Source organism: Ipomoea triloba, chromosome 13 (assembly GCF_003576645.1).
Source record: "Ipomoea triloba cultivar NCNSP0323 chromosome 13, ASM357664v1".
NCBI lineage: Eukaryota > Viridiplantae > Streptophyta > Magnoliopsida > Solanales > Convolvulaceae > Ipomoea > Ipomoea triloba.
The window spans coordinates 29,753,339-29,773,283 of record NC_044928.1 but is presented as its reverse complement, the minus strand read 5'-3'; the positions used below and the strand labels follow the sequence as shown (position 1 = coordinate 29,773,283).

At 33.5% G+C, this 19,945-nt stretch overlaps 5 protein-coding genes across 5 annotated transcripts; 3 read left to right on the top strand and 2 right to left on the bottom strand.

The window, feature by feature from the left end:
• Positions 1 to 1,378: 1,378 nt before the first annotated feature.
• Positions 1,379 to 2,167, bottom strand: LOC116003117 (vanadium-binding protein 2-like). Its single transcript, XM_031243286.1, has 2 exons — positions 2,051 to 2,167; positions 1,379 to 1,693 (listed from the first exon to the last, which is right to left on the bottom strand). The coding sequence occupies exons 1-2, from the start codon at positions 2,115 to 2,117 to the stop codon at positions 1,428 to 1,430; spliced, it is 333 nt and encodes a 110-aa protein (XP_031099146.1). The 5' UTR covers positions 2,118 to 2,167; the 3' UTR covers positions 1,379 to 1,427.
• Positions 2,168 to 4,217: 2,050 nt separating this feature from the next.
• LOC116002587 lies at positions 4,218 to 6,308 on the bottom strand. The gene is made up of 3 exons (XM_031242751.1): positions 6,200 to 6,308; positions 4,979 to 5,892; positions 4,218 to 4,728 (listed from the first exon to the last, which is right to left on the bottom strand). Exons 2-3 carry the CDS (start codon positions 5,091 to 5,093, stop codon positions 4,466 to 4,468), a joined length of 378 nt encoding a protein of 125 aa, XP_031098611.1. The 5' UTR covers positions 5,094 to 5,892; positions 6,200 to 6,308; the 3' UTR covers positions 4,218 to 4,465.
• Positions 6,309 to 8,244: 1,936 nt separating this feature from the next.
• LOC116003196 (major allergen Pru ar 1-like) lies at positions 8,245 to 9,178 on the top strand. The gene is made up of 2 exons (XM_031243357.1): positions 8,245 to 8,596; positions 8,668 to 9,178. The coding sequence occupies exons 1-2, from the start codon at positions 8,413 to 8,415 to the stop codon at positions 8,964 to 8,966; spliced, it is 483 nt and encodes a 160-aa protein (XP_031099217.1). The 5' UTR covers positions 8,245 to 8,412; the 3' UTR covers positions 8,967 to 9,178.
• Positions 9,179 to 9,654: 476 nt separating this feature from the next.
• LOC116002492 (2-methyl-6-phytyl-1,4-hydroquinone methyltransferase 1, chloroplastic-like) lies at positions 9,655 to 11,956 on the top strand. The gene is made up of 3 exons (XM_031242638.1): positions 9,655 to 10,414; positions 10,997 to 11,303; positions 11,470 to 11,956. Exons 1-3 carry the CDS (start codon positions 9,852 to 9,854, stop codon positions 11,623 to 11,625), a joined length of 1,026 nt encoding a protein of 341 aa, XP_031098498.1. The 5' UTR covers positions 9,655 to 9,851; the 3' UTR covers positions 11,626 to 11,956.
• Positions 11,957 to 18,176: 6,220 nt separating this feature from the next.
• LOC116001550 (calmodulin-like protein 8) lies at positions 18,177 to 19,945 on the top strand. The gene is made up of 4 exons (XM_031241431.1): positions 18,177 to 18,351; positions 18,487 to 18,644; positions 18,740 to 18,820; positions 19,549 to 19,945. Exons 1-4 carry the CDS (start codon positions 18,276 to 18,278, stop codon positions 19,684 to 19,686), a joined length of 453 nt encoding a protein of 150 aa, XP_031097291.1. The 5' UTR covers positions 18,177 to 18,275; the 3' UTR covers positions 19,687 to 19,945.

Here is a 19,945-nt window from a genome sequence, read left to right as displayed (position 1 = left end):
TCTTTGACAGTTGCATAGCAATGTGCTATTACATAAGAGTGTGCTACTATTATATAGTTTCAATAGTGATTATAGATTTTCTTTATCAGGATGTATCTTATCTTATTACTGGAAATGCCAGCTGGACATGGAAAAGTCCTGCATGGCATCCAAGTGTCCCACACATAAACACGTGTCACCACCTCCTCTATCCACATGTCAAACCAGGCAATTAACCACCCCCCTCTATCCACCATTATATGCCCTCTCAAATCCCCTCTGGTTTTCAACCACCACCATGAAGAAAGCAGTTCCAGTTCTCTATCCATCAAGAAACACAGCAACAAGACTTCCACTTCTGTCACATGCATTCAACAGAACCATGACCGCCGGAGCGTCGTCCGATAAACCACCGCCGGAGTTCCCGGCGGCGCCGCCTCCGGATAAGGACCCAGAGTCGTCTGAGGCGCCTCAAGCCCCTAGCGTCCCTGATTCCGACCGGACTCCGTCGGAGATCCCACCTTCTGATGACACGCAGCCACCGCGGCACGACCCTTACGTAGCCGGCCCCGAATTGCCTAATCCTCGGCAACAACACAGCAGATCAAGAGTGGTTCAGCCCCACGGCGCTAAAGTCCAGACTCCCGTCCCGCCGGAGCCGGAACATGTAACCTCAGCTTAACATCAACTACCATGATCGAGTAAAACATTAGAATTTTTAAAATGTAACCTTGATTTAGTTATCATCATAATTAATAATAATAAAATAAACTGTTTCACTTTTATTGTCATCAATAAAAGAGTTTATTTTTTTTAATATTACTAACTCTATTAGAATGCAGTATCTGTTCATAACTACTTTCTCAATGTATTGAAAGACAAGAATCAATATTGACTCCACTGAAGAACCCACCACCTCCTGTATAAAGGAAAGGGTTTGATGCCACTGGACCACAAGGTCCTTAATTAATAAAAGAATTAGTTTCACATTTGTGACGTTACACTGTCCAATTAGTAGTCTGGACAAATTTTTTGTATGCATTTTTTCTCCACTGAGGCTCAAACCCACTCCCATCATCCATGTGAGAGTGTAAACTGGGACATCGGATGTCACTAGACCACAAGTCTTTGACCTTGAAATGCTTATTAGTACTTAAAAAGTGATAATAATATTGCCTTAAAAAGTGATGATAATATTGAGAACAAAATAATTGACAATTTTTAATTTTTATATGATAAAAGAGTGATTCACAAACAAGATTGATATTCTATATATTTTGCATTATGTGAAAAATTATAAAGTATCGATAACATATAATATTGGTATATATAATAATATCATTTATGATCGATATTGATGTTGATTGACATGGTAAATTTTTAGTTTAATATTTGTTCCTTTTGACATGAATTTTCTGACTCTGCCCCTCAATTGCACTGCATGTTGTTCATTGATCTATCCGAATATTCTCTTCATCAGTCACTGGCAGTTTGATGAGCCCAAGAGGGCCACATATTTTCCCATTTTGGTTGTGGTTACAATACCTACAATCCTTGGAACACGCCTTACAATCATTATTTGTTATGCATGTCCGGTTGCAGTTCTGATTGCAGGAGTCGAGTAGTAATGGCCCGTCGGAGGTGGTGGCGCCGCCGGCAACCTCAACCTCGGCCATGTCTTCATCAGCTTCCATGATTGAACATAGTATTGAAGCTGCATGAATAAGTAAATATATAACCATGAATCACAACTATTGGGTAATCTCAGACCAGTTGGCCAAGCTGTTAATTGAGTAATTACATATTAAAGTTTCAAGTTTAACTTCAAACGAGATCGGCCTATTAGTCTTCTTGGTTTGAGGTGATCAGCTATGAGCAACCTAGACTGTTTTACCTCATTATAATCACAAAAATGAGATTTACCCAACCAGTACACACTCAAATAGTAGTGACTGTAAATTAATTTTCTCGTCATCCAATAAAAAGAATCACAACTACAATAAAAATCAAATATATATACCAACAACAAAAATCCAGTAAATCGATGAGAGGGTAAGAGATGGAGACTCACAAACTGAAGAACACAGCAAGATGGCAACAAATGCTAGTATGAACAATGAAGCATTTTTCTTTTCCATCTCTGATGATCTGTTAACAACTACACAAAAAAAATTGGTTTATTTCTCACTTTCTTGTATATACTTAGTTCCTAGCTGCACACATATTTATAGGTACAAGGTTGGTTCTTGCCAAACAAAGATACAAAGAAAATGATATGTACGTATATATTGGGGAATAATACTGTTGCTGTCCATTGTCAAAAATTGGATTATTTTTCCATATCTTTTTGTCATTTTACGAGGGTGGTGATATATTTTCTGTGTGAAAAGTTTGACACTGCGAGGTCAGTGGTCGTGCCGCGTTGGTTCGTTTTGAAGACTCATGGAGTCGTGGTAATTACATAGTACGGAGTAAATGTTTTTCCATATGTTTTCAAAAAAAAAAAAAATGTTTTTCCATATGAAATCAAGAATAATTCAACAGACACTTGTTACGGTGACCGAGTTAGTGAATCATAATTTTCTTCCCAAATTATATGTGTATATCATGAGTTCAATTTTTATATACTCTGTATCAAACACCTTTTCAGTTTACCTTGTCACATAAAGTATTTCTAATATGATTTATTATATTTTTTTTAGTACCAAATATACCATTATCATGGGACTAATTCAGATTAGATATGATCAGAGTCATACCCGCGTATAATAATATTCTTGTGCTCTAGCTAGCATTCTTATTGAGGACTTTTAGTCCTAATACATAATTACATTTCAAAATTATCTCTTGGTGTCTCTTATCATGACAACTAATAGTGTTGTGAAAACCAGTAGCACATCAAACACACATATAACCCACTTAACAGAATCTATGGTAAAGTTCGCAAATTGCTATCTTAATATCTAATAATTAAAGATAAATTTGATTCAATAATAAAATTAACCTATTAATTTAACCATTATATTATTATTTATTATAATAGTCATCAAAATGTCATTTCAAACTAAAACTCAAAGAAAACAAAAACAAAAACCTTAGCATTGGTTTTAAACGACGCAAGCTACCTCAATGAAGCAACTTAACGCTAGGTCTCAAAGAAAAAAATCTTTAAAAAATATGTATTCAATAAAATAATGACATGTGAAAGTAAGAATAATGGTAATTTAAGGAGGTTTCTAGCATAGTCTTAGATTTATTATACTTAGTAATAATACACAAAGATATTAGAAAAAAGTGTGTCAGAGACTAAACAACATAACATAGAGTTGTCCTTGGATATGATATATCAAATATTATTATTAAATTGGGATTTTGAGAAAGTATGCATACAATATAATTTTTTGTAAGGAAAATAATGAGTGGAGTGGTAGTGCAAATAGTAAAAGTTAGGTCTCTGATATTTAGCTTCTATATTTACACTAAACTTTTCTTAAAATATTAAGTATTCACCGGGTGCACTCATTTGCTTAATAGTTATATATAATTCGGTACTCAATATTATTCTGAGGTTGATATAATCAAAATTTATTTTCATTTTCAACAAATACGACTATAATTTTTGAAAACATGCGGCTAGCTAAGAACTACTTGATTGAGTACTAAGTACAAATTAAAATATTATATTTTAATTAAAAATATATTACATATTTTACGGAAGACGATCTCTTAAAACACCAACTTTCGAATTGAAGCCAATATTTTTAGCATATCTTAAGAATTGGTCTCCTTCCGATCATTTCACTTTTGTTGTTTTTATAAAACGGGTGAATACATTTAATTTGGATATTCGAAGACTAGCCTGCCAATTATGACTACAAGGTCAATTTAGAATATAATTATTTAATTGATGCAAGACTTGTCAAAGATGCCCTTCCAATATACTCTTCGATCTCATTTTACATATCATATTTATTATTCATCAGTAAAAATAATTCTTCTTATTTTTGCTTTTATTTAACATTTTTGTGTGACGATAAATCACAAAGCCAAGTTTAACATCTTATGCTTTTATTTAACATTTTTTGGCACAATGGATTGCATAGCCGAGTCTATCATCTTATGCTTTCATTTAACATTTTTTCTTTGGACGATGAATCACAGTCCGCAGAGTTGAGTCTAACATCTTACCATCGAAAAGTGATGCTAACTACTACGCAAGTACGTATAAGAAAATAAAATTATAAATAACTCGAACCAAGTCTCATTAATCAAATTAGATACATAAATTGGGATGGCGAAATAGCTAGCTACAAAGAATATATACCTAGCTACCAAGATATACCATAACATAATGAGACTATATAATTAAAAACATATTATATTATAAGGCCAACTCCAGCAGAATTAGTTGATCTGGACAGTTGTCTTGATAATCATAAATTTGATATTTCAGGTATAACTTTCTTGATTATGTTGTGAATTTCATTCATTGATATACCCGAATATTCTCTTCATCGTGTGTTGCCCATAGCTTGATACGCCCAATGGGGCCACATTCTTTTTTATTTGAGGCTGGATTGTGGTTACAAGATGGACACTCAATATCTTTACAATCAGCATTTGTTATGCATACCTGATTGCAGGAGTTGATCAGCGGCGGCGCGTCGGAGGAGGTGGTGGCGGCGGCGGCGTTGCCAAGCTCAAGCTCAGCCATGTCTTCAGCTTCGATGTTTGAGCATAGTATTGAAGCTGCATGAAGAAGTAAATATATATCCAAGAATCACAAGAAAATTAATACATACATTAAGACAGAACATGTTATATACTATAGACTTATAAATCTTTCAGAGATCACTAGAAAATTTCGGTCCGTTTTTTATGATCTAATGAGGGCAGTTATAACCATATATTTGTAGCCTTTGTTATTATATTTGCCATATATATAAAAATATAATTGGAGATTCAAGATTAATTGAGAGAATAAGAGAGAGAGACTCACAAGATGAAGAACACAGCAAGATGGCTAGAAATGCTAGCATGAATGGAGCCCTTTTCTTTTCCATCTCTGATCTGATGATCTGTAAACAACTACAAATTGGTTTCTCATAACTCATGGCTCTTGATATTTATAGGTACAACGTTGGGTCCTATGTTGGTCAAATACGTATGCCAAAAGAAAACAATAATAACAAGAGAAAGAGAATGAAACATTTTCAACTTTCGATCAGATCAGAAGAATATGCAGCGACTTCACATTCATATATTATTATATTATTATATGTAATAAAAGTTGGAAAAATATAAGTGCATTACTATAATTTTAGGAGCATATTATTTTCGTCCGAAAAAAGTTACTATGTTTGAGTGAGTGAACATTACTTATCAAATAACATGTGTCTATTCTTAGAAATGTTCTATATTCTATGTTTTACTGTGAACCAAACGTGCTGGTAGAGATTTAATTAACACTTCTTTAATTTAATGCCACAAATCAAATACAACGTATAGTACTTACTACTACACCTTAAAAACAACACCACAAACACTCCAAGAAGTCGGTCAAGGTTTCCAATGTAACCTTATTAGTTCTCTAGCTAGGCGCAACCTATATTACCAAAGCATTCTCTTGACGAGTTACAGGTAATTCAAGGAGTCCAACATCGTTTGGTCGAGGGCCACATCTTTTCTGTTCATTGGGGAAGCCAACTTTGTTGCAGGAGGGACAACTACTCGGACAATTTTTGGTTTGGCACTGAGCATTGGTGTCGCATGTTATGTTGCACTTCTTAGTCCTGCAGGCATCGACCTGTCGAATGTCTGAGACGGTGGTGGTAGTAAGAGTGGTTGCGGTGGTGCCTAGCTCAAGCTCAACCATACTTTCAACTTCTTCTGTGTTTGAACATGATGTTAAAGCTGCATGAAGATGATGTGAATAGATCAGAAAAAATTAAATCAAGACAAAACTAGTGAAACATATATGAGTAGAAACAATAGGAACATAATTATTGTCACTATTTATAAACTTTTACCACACATATCTATTTATACATTCAACTATGCATATATAATCACTATTTACACATGAGTAACCGTTTATCTATCCACATATATACACTATATATGTACCTATTACCATCCTATTAAATACATGTTTTAGAGATTTTCCAAAAAAAAAAAACATGTTTGAGAGAGAGAGAGAGAGAGAGAGAGAGAGACTCACAAGATGATGAACAAAGTAGGATGACTAGAAGAGCTACCATGAAAGAAGCCTTTTGCTTTTCCATCTTTGAAACTAAGCTACTGCTGCTATACCCAAACAACTAATGTACATAGAATTATATTGGTCGCCTGGTCGGAGATATATTTATAGGAAAAAAGTCCTAAAGAGTGGGATATAGTTCTAGTGGTGTCTGAGCTGTCACTTGTGAGTGGATGATGATGTCCTTACCCAATAAAATATCATTCCTAAAATGTAAGTATGTAAATGCAAGTATTTGGATACTTTATTACAATCCAACAATAAACTGGACTAGGATTTGTCAGAGTGAATTTAAAATTAGTGTTTTTTTTTATTACACCGAGAAATACATATCCTATAGATCGAACTCCAAACTTAAAGATTTTTTATACGGAGTAGTTCTTATAGTTTCTCTTGTCTTAAATATTAAAAAAGAGGTAAATTGTTCATGTCATGAAGATTAATGAAAAAGATAAGTCTCAAAATATGTTTCTATCGTAACTGACTTATAAGTCTCCAAATATTTATACTATACATTAATACTACAATCATATCGGATATGATTTAAACCCTACACTTGCGATAGGTAGCAAAATAAAAACATTTCTTTGCAAATTGCAATGCAGTGGGAAGCAGGGCCCTTTAAAGATAACATTACTGTCAGCTATCATAATTGAATCATTTGATAATAATTCTCCATAGTGTAATTTAATTGAATACTTCATTGTACGTACCTATGTTGGCGTTATGTGCGATGGAATAGATTCTTGTTTATTTCATGTGTAAGTGGGTTTAACGTAAGTGGACTAGGGTGTTATCCAATGTGATAACAGGTAGGTTACTCACCTGTTTAATCATTTTTTTTAGGGTTTAGGAAAATGCGCATTTATTATTTGATAGTATACACTAAATAAATTAAGACTGTGTGATAGATTTATTTGAAATGTATTGACAATAATCGAATTTGTCACTTTCATGTAAGAGAATCATAATGTGTTGACAAGAATTGAACTCGTCACTTTCAGATAAAAGAATCATACTCCACCACTCATCACACATTTCGGGCCATATTTAATGAACTTTGAACTTGAGATACAAATGCATTTGAAATTATTCAAACTCATCATGTGTAAGTGGGTTTCCATATTTTATTTTTAAACAGTAAAAGCAATATTGCATGTAACAACTTTTGTATTATGCCATGTCTTCATCATCTTATTAAATTTGATTTCAATCACATGCATGTAATTGCTAAATATAAACCATTGTGACATTTGGCATAACCACATACGATTATATAAAGTTTGGTAATGGGCAATCTAAAGTCAAATTGATCATATAATTAACTTGATAAATATAAAGTTTTTAGTTTGACTCTCCATAAACATGATCTTTTTACATTCTTGATTTGTTGTGGTCCTTCACCGGATAAGGTCACAAGGCGTTTGACCTAATAAAAAATACATAGTAATTTAACAGTCATATTGAATTCCAACATTTTTTCTGGCCACCATGGAAGGCAATTGGAAAAGTTGAAAAAATTATAAATTTTCATTCGCTTTTTGAGTGATCAGAAAAGTAGATAGAAATTGATCTTTTTTAAGCAGCCTACTATCTGGTTAATGGGTAATCAAGCTGTCTGGCTATAGATTTATATTGCTAAGAAAATCAGTCTAAAACCAGGTGATAAGAAGACAGGAACATATATATAGGACAACATTCAGGATCTGTTCTTATTTGCTGACATAAATTTCATATTCCAAATGATCCTCAAACAGTCAACAACAGGTAATATATGCCAGGAAAGAGGTCTGTTTCTCACCTTGAAATTTCAGAAAAATAATGGTTTGATTAGAGGAAGTTTGCTAACTCTGTGAACTTAATTTTGCCATTTTCTTCTGTAAACTTATATGCACAGACAAAACACTAAAATATTTAATGTAGCTGTCTCATAATCTGAACAATTCCAAGAATCATCAAACCACAGAAGCATATATATATTTCAACATATCAGAACAATTCCAAGAATCATCACAGTTCAGAAGCTTATTGTTTCAACCTATAAATACCACAGCAAAATCCTATTCTTTCCCATCCAACATAAACTGCTCTCAACTCACTTGAAACATAGTATTGTTTCCACATCTGTGCATTATTAAGGTTGTCTGTCTGTCAAGAAACTGAAGATAGAGAAAATGTCTGTCACCACATTCACTGAGGAGCACACATCACCAGTTGCCCCATCAAGAATCTTCAAGGCCTCGATTATCGACTCCCACAACTTGATCCCGAAGCTGATGCCACAGGCAATCAAAAGCATTCAAATTCTCCAAGGGGATGGAGGCGCGGGAAGCATCAAGCAAATCAATTTCCACGAAGGTTTGATCAAACAAATATTCAAAGCTATATATAAACATTGGCAACAAATCAAACTTTCTTGTTTCTTGCAGGTAGTAACTTCAAGTCCATCAAGTACCAAGTCGATGAGCTCAACGAAGGGACATTTACCTACAAGTACACGCTGGTTGAAGGCGACGCTTTGATGGACAAGCTCGAGAAGATAACTTACGAGGTCCAGTTCGAGAAAACGCCCCAAGGTGGCTCCATCTCTAAGGTGACTAGCAAGTACTACACAAAAGGGGACTTCAAGCTTAATGAAGAGGAAATCAAGGCTGGTAAAGAGAAGGTCATGGGAATGTACAAAGCTGTGGAAGCTTTTCTCCTTCAAAACCCTGAGGCCTATGCTTAGAATCTCTTTCCACTGTCCTCACAACATCTATGTTCTCCCTGTGTGTCTGGTTTTTCAATAATGTCTGTCTTTCCCCTGAAAAATCTGAGCGAAGAAATTATCAAAAAAAATTGTGTTTGAAGCTTCTGGCAATAAAGAAAAAAACATTGTAACAAGTAAATTTTATATGTATACAATTTCATCAATAAAATCGGTATAACTTTAGTATCAAATGATAGAAAAAGACTTGAGGTGTATGCACCAATAGTTCAGTTACTTGGTTCTTGGGTAGCAGATTGTGGAGAAGGGCGCAACAGGATTAATGCATATTGTGCTAACACCTGATACTGGTCCTCTCACTTAAAGAGCAGTTGGGGGCCATGATTTATCACCTTCATAAATTCTATCGGGCGGAGATGTGGGCCCTTTTGTGGGCAAGAAAAAACTTGATATTGACATGATAAACTAATTTCCTAAAAATATATATATTTATATATACTCTGTGAATAAGCAAAAGCCTTTCATTTTCATGCCTTCCTTGCAAACCAATTTTCACCTCAAAACCGTGAAGACATTTCACTTCACTATGTTAGCGAACAAAAATGATGTCGTTTTGTGTGTTGCGTTTTGTGGCTTCTGTTATCCCAACAATCTCAACATGTGGCGGTGGACAAGGAATGCTATCGCCACTACCACAACACAGTTCTGGAAACGCTCTTCTTCCTGGTTCTTGCAACTATGCCTGTGTGTATATATATTAAACTCCGCTAAAAATTCAATCTTTCTTCATTTTACAAAGTTCCCAATCTTCCATCTGGGGTTATCTTCCCAAATTTGAGGAAATTGGTTGTGGGATCTCCAAAGCCCTAATTTTTCTGTGTGGGTTTGCTCAATTATAGCACATACATGGCTTCTTCAATCCTCAGTGGAGCCGAGAGTTTCAGGCTTAGCAATGGGATTTCAGGCACTGGGTCACATTTTCTTGGCTCAGATTTGATTCTTAAAGCTTTTCCCCAAAAGGGTCATGTGAGTTACCCAAGAAGCTCAACCCAGAGAGGTGTGAGGACCACCAAATGTGCAATATCTTCCTCAAGGCCTGCTTCTCAGCCCAGGTTCATACAGCACAAGAAAGAGGCCTTTTGGTTCTACAGATTCCTGTCAATTGTGTATGACCATGTGATAAACCCAGGGCACTGGACTGAGGACATGAGGGATGAGGCTCTTGAGCCAGCAGAGCTGCACAGTAGAGGGCTGAGTGTGGTGGATGTGGGTGGTGGCACTGGATTCACCACTCTTGGGATTGTTAAGCGTGTGAATCCCAAGAATGTGACCATCATTGATCAGTCCCCTCACCAGCTTGCCAAGGCTAAGCAGAAGGAGGCTCTGAAAGAGTGCAAGATCCTTGAAGGTGATGCTGAGGACCTCCCATTCCCCACTGATTGTTTTGACAGATACATTTCTGCTGGAAGGTAAAAGCTCCCAACTTTCCTTTTGTTTTTGTTGGTACTAGGTCTTGAATCTTGATACAGTCTATTATGTTGTTTTTCATTGATTTACTGTGCTTATGTAGTTTGTCATGTCTCAATATTGGTATAGAGTAAGTATAAATAGATAAACTATCATGTTATGCCCGCATTGACAGCTCAGTTGGTTCGTGGATTGCAGATTATGGGCAAGGGCAAGATAAACTATCATGTTATCACTGTGTCTTCATTGTTTTGATAGTTGTGAATGGCATGCTCTACTTCTCATAGACTAGAGGAATTAAAAATGTTTCGTTTTTCAGGGGATGGGATTGAACAATGCCATTTCTCGGGAAAAAACTGATAAGATGATAAGTGCACATTACATTGCCAATGTAATTTAAACTATGGCTGTGATTGCTTTTGAATCTTAGATGAAAGAAAACGTTGGTTAATTCATGAACCTTAGTGAGCTATCAGCCTATCATTCATACATCGTATTCTATTCATTTGGATAAAAATGTAGATAGAAGGAGAATTGAGAGTCCTCTGTAGCTTGACTCTAATATTTTAATTTTGTTTATCTAGTATCGAGTATTGGCCAGATCCACAGCGGGGTATCAAGGAAGCGTACAGGGTGATCTGCCAAGGGGGAGTAGCGTGCGTTATTGGTCCCGTGTACCCAACCTTTTGGCTGTCTCGATTCTTTGCTGACATGTGGATGCTCTTTCCGAAAGAAGAAGAGTACATCGAGTGGTTTAAAAAGGCTGGTTTTGTCCAAGTTAAACTCAAGAGGATTGGACCAAAATGGTACCGAGGTGTACGCAGGCATGGCTTAATAATGGGCTGCTCGGTAACAGGCGTGAAGGCTTATTCTGGAGACTCGCCCCTGCAGGTAGAAACACTCGTCCCCTGCAGACTTTCCGATTTATTTTCCAAACATATACTTTCTCTATATGTAGTTATCCCGCAAAACAGATGCTCTTGTATTCGAACGTTGATTTTCTGATTTTGTATGCTACTTTCTGAGGTTGCTTTAACCTTATTTGCCATGTTTGCAGATGGGTCCAAAGGCGGAGGACGTGAGCAAGCCCTCGAACCCATTTGTTTTCCTTTCACGACTGATTCTCGGGGCAATTGCAGCGACTTACTACGTGCTCGTTCCAATTTACATGTGGATCAAAGATCAAATTGTTCCCAAAGGCCAGCCTATCTGAAGAACCAAAGAAGAAGAAGATGCATCAGATATTCATGTGATTTATTTCATCACTTCACCCTTCAAATCTGCAGGCACATCTCAAGCTAAGCAACAGTTTCTGAGAGTGCCAAAACCTGCAGAAGTTGTGGAAGACATGATGGAAGGCTTTGGGTTTTTCTCAATAGTATGTGGCATTAAAGACCATTTCTTGTCAGAACCATTAAATCTCTTAGCTTTGCTGTGTAGGTTTGTTTACTGTTTACTTGTAGTTTTGTTGATTGAATGCAGTGATTACTACATATTCCATCTATGCTTTCATTGAATAAGATTTTTACTGAAATTAGTAGGAACCGAGATTCGAACCTCTAACCAAGAATCCTGACTTCAAGATTCTTTTGATTTACGAGGAAGCCAAATTCGGTTTGTGACTCGGCCTATTGAATTAAGATTCTGAGTGAAATTTGTTTTGTGATCCTAGTAACTTCATGATTCTTGTTACTTGGACAAGACCATATTCATCAGATGAACTGAATATTTAGAGGTTTTTTGACATTTTGTCTATAGTTCTTTATTACGGAGTATAATTTTTTCACTTTAGTCATCTACTCTGAATTTCTTTCACACATTCTAGTTTCCAGTGATATTTGGTTGAAATACTGAATTAAAAGTGATAAGAAATTCAAAGTCAAAAGACTAATAGTGAAAAAAAAAAAAACTAAAGTATTTATTCAAAATAAAATGAATATAAATATCAATTGAAATGAAAATAAAGTAGGGTGTAAAATTAAAAAAAAAGGCTTAATTTGGATTTTTTTTTCTTTTTTTGAAGCATAAATAAGGATTAAATGTTGGAGCAAAACTACATTTTTCCGACAAGAATTGGTCAATGTTTCCAGCTGGACGCTTGTGTATTCCAACAGTATAACTTAGATACGAGCTGTAATGGCCGACCATTTGTTCATTTTTTTCCCCACATAATTCATATTTTACAATAATTTCTAATGTTTTTCATATTTTACATATTTATGAGTTCTGTAATAAATCTGTATATCTATTTATCACTTAATTAAGGAATTCTGTGTGAACATATATGTTTGTCTCTACGGAAGGTATGTATCGAGTAAATCCTTATCATACGTAATACTTAGCTTACAAATCACACAGCCACACATGAGAGATAAATCGCATTAGGAAGATCTTGTGCATGAGACTCGACCGAGAGAGTGTTGACAAGAATCAAACTTGTGACGTTCAACGGTTCAAGTATGAGAGTCATGCTCAATTCCAGTACAAAATTTTGGGTGACAAGGGAAGCCGGCCGGAGCCACTACCTGATGTGCACGGAGTAAAATTTACGCTTGTGTAATAGCTTATAAATTATACAAAAAACATAAATTGAACTAAGAAAATTGTGTGCGACAAACTTGATTAAGAGGGTAATGTGAAGATATATTTGTACATGGTGGATGATTGTATAGTAATTGAGGAAACTATTATCCTGTGATTTGTAACTTACATTTCAAGTAGTGTTTGGAATAAAAAAAACTTAAGTGAGACTTTCTCACGTGAAATCAATTTTAAATATGTAATACTATTTAGCAAAAAATAGAATACTTTTTGATAAGTCAATAATATAATATAATATAATATTTTTCAATGAAAATGTAATACTCTATTATAGGGGAATTGAAATCTGTAGTCGCTACTCGAAAGTGCACACTAGGTGAAGCTTGCCTTGTGACCCTACCTGGTAAAGAACTACAAGGAGATAAACTAGCCTAGTATGTCCATAGCTAACTAACTCAAATAAAGAAGGCTGAAAATCAAACCTGAGACCTCACGGTTACTAAAACAACTGTCTCACCAACTTGACTAACGTTGTCTCATGAAAATGTAATACTTATACCTATGCGGTGTAGATGAGATGGCCTATGTGTGCCTTATTCGACATAAACAATATTAGTTTTGTGTAGTCCTAATTGCCCGGCTGACAAAACCTATTGATTCATAGAAATGTATTACTTGTTGATCTTGTTGATTCAGTCACAGAAAAGTACTCATATTACATATTTGAAATCCGTTCTCCCGATCCACAAGACTAACCGCTTTTGTGCCTATGCTATCTAATGTTAGAGTGAAGAAGTTGGATTAGATCCAAAGATTTTTGCACATCGTTTGCTAAGAAAACATGATTTAATCTTACTCACAAAAAATAAAATCTCTCATCACAAAGGCCTTTACATTCCGACTTGACGGTTTACTCTTTTGGTTCACGCATGTTGACAAACCCTAACATATTACTCGGTCTTGCAGGGGAAAACTTGATAATTGAGTATATACCTAAGACCATGACCAAAGATGTGAATCATATTCTTCATGGGACTTTGGTAGAACCTCTAGGCACTTTCCTATTCATTTGAAATAAGCAAACTAAACACTCAACCCAAATAAGAAAATAAAATTACGTCTTTACTACTAATTATAATTTTTAACTTAGCAGTAAGCATTTGATCCCGCCGTAGAATATGACAAATTTTGTGAAAAAATGCCAATACTACATTGAAGTTAATTAACAACTAAAAATTTCAAAACAATATAATTTTGTCTTATTAGTTTGAGTAATGTTACATCCTATATATATGCAAACAAAACAAATCTTTCAATATTAATTTTCCCTCAATTTCCTGTCATTGGATAGGATCAAAACTTATGCCTCGTCGTCCGAGGCAAAGGTAAGCAAAACCGCGTTGACAGCCAAGCAACATTTATGTCGTTTTGATTTGATAAAAACTATGATCCAAATCTTGGGGTTTTATAAGCTTCAAAAAGTTTTGTACAGTGCACAAAGCTACAAAAATAAATAAATAAATGAATAAATACATTTCTTAATTTACAGGATTAGTTGGTGACATAGTATTTGGGTTGGAATGTTTAATATAATAATGCTACTTATGCTATAATATTAATATACACATCACTAATACTATAATGCAGATGGAGTTGAGTTTACTTTAGGGGGTTTGATCTAGTGCAAGATTGTTAGAATCTAGATACATACCACTCTAGTACTCTAGTAGTGCTTATTATTATGAGGACAACATTTTAATTAAATATGATGGCCACCACTAAAAAAATCTTTCATCGTTGTTACTAATCACCTATAAAAAATAAAATTGATAACACTTTTCACTTCAATGGTAAAAAAATTTGGTTAGTTAGATCATAAGTGTGTTCCTCTAATTTCCAACCATCGGTAGTTAATTTTTTTAAAAAAAATATATAAATTAATCCATGTTCCTCTAATTTTCAACGATCGGTAGTTAAAAATCTTTTTTTTTTTAAATTAACTATAATTATTGCCAAGCACCTTGCGCTCAATTGGCACTTTTGTGGCTCTCCTTGAGAAAAGGTCATAGAATATAATCAAACCTCGGGAGTGGAGTATTAATTCTTTGGGCTACAACTGTAGTACAACACTTTTCAACATTATAAAATTATCTTATGTTTTGAACAAAATGCATATTAAAATGACAAAATCTACTTCTCACTTGTTCATTAAGTTAACATTCAACACATCTAAATTGACTATTGTAACATGAAAATGATTTGTCATTCAACAAATTAAAGAAATATGATTTGGACTGATTGAAATGGGAATTGCTTACATTTGCATCTTTATTTAGGTAAAGAATCATTTGTTGAAAACCGAGATGAAATCGGCTATAAAGTTAGCAGCCCTATTACTAGTATGTAGGTCAGATGCTACATCCAATATAATTTAATATGCAACTAGTAGTAATTTACCATAGATTATTATGTGCTATTGTTACGTTTTGACTTTTTTTTTTAGATGATGGTGATGAAGTAGAACTGCAATTCTTGTATAATAACATATACATTATATAAGAGAGATAAATTATCTTTGTATGTACGAGAATTATGTTTTATACACTTAACTACTGCACTCCTTTTGAAACTAGGGTTGATTTTCTTCTTTAAAGAAGTGTATTTCTTTATTGTGTAAGAGTGTGGATGAGATGACGTGAGTGATGTGAATCTTTCCTATCTTAATAAGATGTACATGATTAGTTTTGATATGTGATTCTACTTGATTGGCAAAAGAAATCTATAGTCCAAAAAAATAAAACAATTTAAATAAACAAGCATATTATTTCTTCTAAAATTAGGAGAATATTACATTTAAATTATGAAGTCTTTTTTTTTATATAATAAAAATAAATTTTGAGATTAGTATTACTGACCCTTGTCAGTTGGTGAAATGGCATTGACTCGATCCTAAATCAATTATGTTGGTGTGTCTGACCTATCTTCATTTGGGATACACGACCAACCTACCAATTAGCCTTAAGGTTGAGTTGTTGAGAAGTGTTCATGGACGTGTGTTTATATCATATTAGATATCTTGTTACAAATAAAAAGCATCCTAACCTATAAATATGACATTAATGTACAGAAGAAGACAAAACTTTGCTCAACTAAATACACTATAGTTCTTTGGCTTAAGAACATTATTTTAAACGATCAATTTTACCTCACTACATTTTATTTTAGTTTGTGTGGTAACGATAATGGTCGTTCGCCGGTGACTATCTGGTAGTCGCAAAACCATAGTATATATAAATATTTTTTTTAAAAAAATACATATTATTAGTGGGATATAGGCATGTAATTAAAATAGCTTGCTTTATATTCATTAAATAACGATGACATATTAATGATTTAAAAAAAAAACAGAATAATAATTAAGGAGGAGATACTAGTAGCAATCACATGATTTAGCAGGCAGAAATCAGAAGTGATAAAAATGGCAACCCTTGTGTGAGCAACGCACCGTGCTCTATGGGGACCAAAAAGACAAACCAAAATATAATAAAATATTTTTGATCAAGCTTATCACATATTATTTTTAGTTTGATTTTTTTTGGGTATAGTTTGTGTATTATTATACAAAAATAAAATTTAAACAGTATAAATATTAAAATAATAAGATAATAGTCACGAATTTCTCTCATCACAAAAAAATGGAATATTAAAAAAAAACAAATAAATAACATAGACTCAATTAAATTAGTAATATATTGTGAAATTTAATATTATTATTATTTTTTAAATAATAGTTTTAGTCTCTTAACTATGATTGTAATGTAATCTTTTGATTATTTACGGTATAAATTAATTTTTAAATTTTTAACAAAATGTCAGTTCGATCCTTAGCTTGATTTCATTAAAAATACTAGAGACCAAATTTTTCAATTAATATCTAAAAGTTATAAATTTATACTACGAATAATTAAAGAATTAAATTCATACTACAAGCCTAACTAAAGGACTAAAAAAAATACTATTTTTCATAAAAACTTAACCAAGAACTATAATTTTTAAAAAAAATATTTTTTATTAAAACAAAATATCATGTTTACACTTTATAAATAAAATAACTACTACGTATATATTTATTTAATTTTTAAAAATTGTTTAATTATAAATCATACGAAATTAAATAATGAAAACATTAAAAAGAAAAATATATTGAGCTAAAGGCCGTAGGCAAGTACAGAGTTGACAGTACACACCTCCCCATGCCTTCTCCAGTCTTAAATTTCAATGCATTGTCCCCTGAACTTCAAACCATTCCAGCTGTCTAAATTTATATTCTCAAAATTTAATTTCAACAAAAAAAAAATATTAATATTATTGTTATAACCCCTAAACCCAATCACAGTGTGAAATGGATTCCCACTTTTATAGTCATCAAGAAAAAATCAAGATTTTGCAATAACCCACCAAATTACTCTCATATTAATTGATTTAATAATCATGTAGCTCTAAGTTTGATTGCCAGTTAAAGATTTTTATTGACCTTCTTTGTTTAAAATAGTAAATATTAATAATCTAAACTAATTTATTTTTTTGGTCATTTTTCGACTAAAATCACCTTCTTTGTAGTCTCCCGCCAGATAAAGTTACAAAGTGAATTTTATACAAAATACAACTTCACGTAATAGTTGTAATAATTTAAGATTTGTCACTAATAAAATTATAAACAAATGGTCTAACTTATGGTTCTGCCGTGGGAGAAAACGTGTAAAGCGTCCCTTTTGGTTACAAGTGTGGCAATGGGAATTATTGTAGGACCAAGTCAAAACCTCAGTTTGGACTACAAAATGTTTTCTAAGAAATTTTATTGCAACCAAATCTATATTATCTAAGATCATATTCGTAGAGTTTAATTATAACTCACCAAGCTTCTTAATCAGTTAATTTTTTTATTACAATATTAGCTTTTTTAAGTGTAAAGTCTCAATTTTTCAATCATACAGTAATATTAATATTTAATAATTTACAACTTTATGTAGTCTTGATCACAAGACTAATCCAAATTTAACTTAAACAACATCTTTAAAGCTTGACTCTTACTTACACACATCATAATCAATGATATATATTACTAATCTAATTTTTACTTTTAAAACTCTTTTCTTTTGAAAAAACTCTCTCTTTAGCAATCTTTCCTTGGCTTCCTTTCTATAAAACCCACCAAAGATTGAGCAATATGTACTCAACCTTCAACCCTCATTCCCCTCCTCTCTTTCTCTCTCTCTCTCTCAAGCTGCTCTTGTCTTCCCAAATTTCCAGCAGAAAATCACCATGGCTGAGGTGCTAAATGAAGATCAAATTGTAGAGTTCCAAGAAGCCTTCAATCTCTTCGACAAAGACGGCGATGGTGAGTAACATACCATGCATACCGCTCTAGTCAAATTTAAAACCTTATAGTTATCAGTTAACCATCAGACCAGCTTGGCTCGATTACCTGATTCCCTTTGGGGTTGAATAATAATGTATATATGTATATATATAGGTTGCATCACTGTAGAAGAACTTGCGACAGTGATAAGATCATTGGACCAAAACCCATCGGAGGAAGAACTGCAGGACATGATCAACGAAGTGGATGCAGATGGCAATGGAACCATTGAGTTCACCGAGTTCTTGAACCTCATGGCCAAGAAAATGAAGGTATTTTCCACCCTACAATTAACCTCGTACCGTTTTCGTGGTATCCGATGAGCATTCGAGGAGTTTAATGTTGTCTGTCTGGCATCCATTCCCAGGAAACAGATGCAGAGGAGGAGCTTAAAGAGGCTTTCAAGGTGTTTGATAAGGACCAAAATGGCTACATCTCTGCCAGTGAGGTGAGTTATTAACTTAATATCTATATATGTTAAATCAAAATTAATTACTCGTAATACTATTAAAACATACAAATGTGTTTGGTGAAAATAGGAATTGGTACAATGAGAAAACGTGTTCTTGAAAGTCAATAAAGATTTTTAGGTTTTTTTTTATTTGTTTTTTTCTTTTTGGCTTTTTATTATCAAATAATTGACCCATTAATTATTCTATGGTATTTACATAGAAAAAGAAGAGGTGTACGTCATTGTGTACGGCATGTACTCTTTGGAAGCCTATGAAATATCAAATCAAAGATTTAGTAAATAAGTTGTGAAGACATTAATCAGTGTATGAACAATCTCATTTAAGACAGTTTCTAGTAGTAGAATGGGGATTCGATCTTATCACGAACATTAAGGGTTTGCGTTTGAGGTTGACTCTTTGTGTGCAAAAGTATATTAAATTTTGAAGCTAGATCAATTTGATTTACTTTCTCATGGATTTGGATGAGGTTTATGGGATCTAGGATATAATCCGGTGAAATTGAAAACCCTAAGTTACCAAAAAAAAGGTGCATTGGTGAGTGGAACATAATTTTCATACTTAAAGATTACAAGATAGTCTCTTGGTATGGAGTATTGGGTTCACCTTTAGTTTGACGGTTATATTTTTGTTTGACTTAACATTCAAGAAATTACTGCAATATTGTGAAGTAAAATGTTTGGATTCCATATATATATATATGCAGTTGAGGCACGTGATGATAAATTTGGGGGAGAAGCTTACAGACGAAGAGGTTGAACAGATGATAAGAGAGGCAGATTTGGATGGAGATGGACAAGTCAACTATGAAGAATTTGTGAAGATGATGATGAACATTGGGTAGAGTTTTAACCTTGATGATGAACATTGTGAAGAAGAAGATGATGAACACAGTTAAAATTAGTGTTTCTTTGGTACTAGTTACTGTCATTAATTATTTGTTAAAATTCATCATGTTAATTTTGTCACTGTAATGAAGAAAGATTAATAGGATAATTTCATTATCATTACATTGTATTTTTCTGATGTGATGTAATAATGCTCATCAATGTAATTCTTTTATTCTAGTAGAAATGAAATCTAATGTGTTGAAAGTGCCTGGA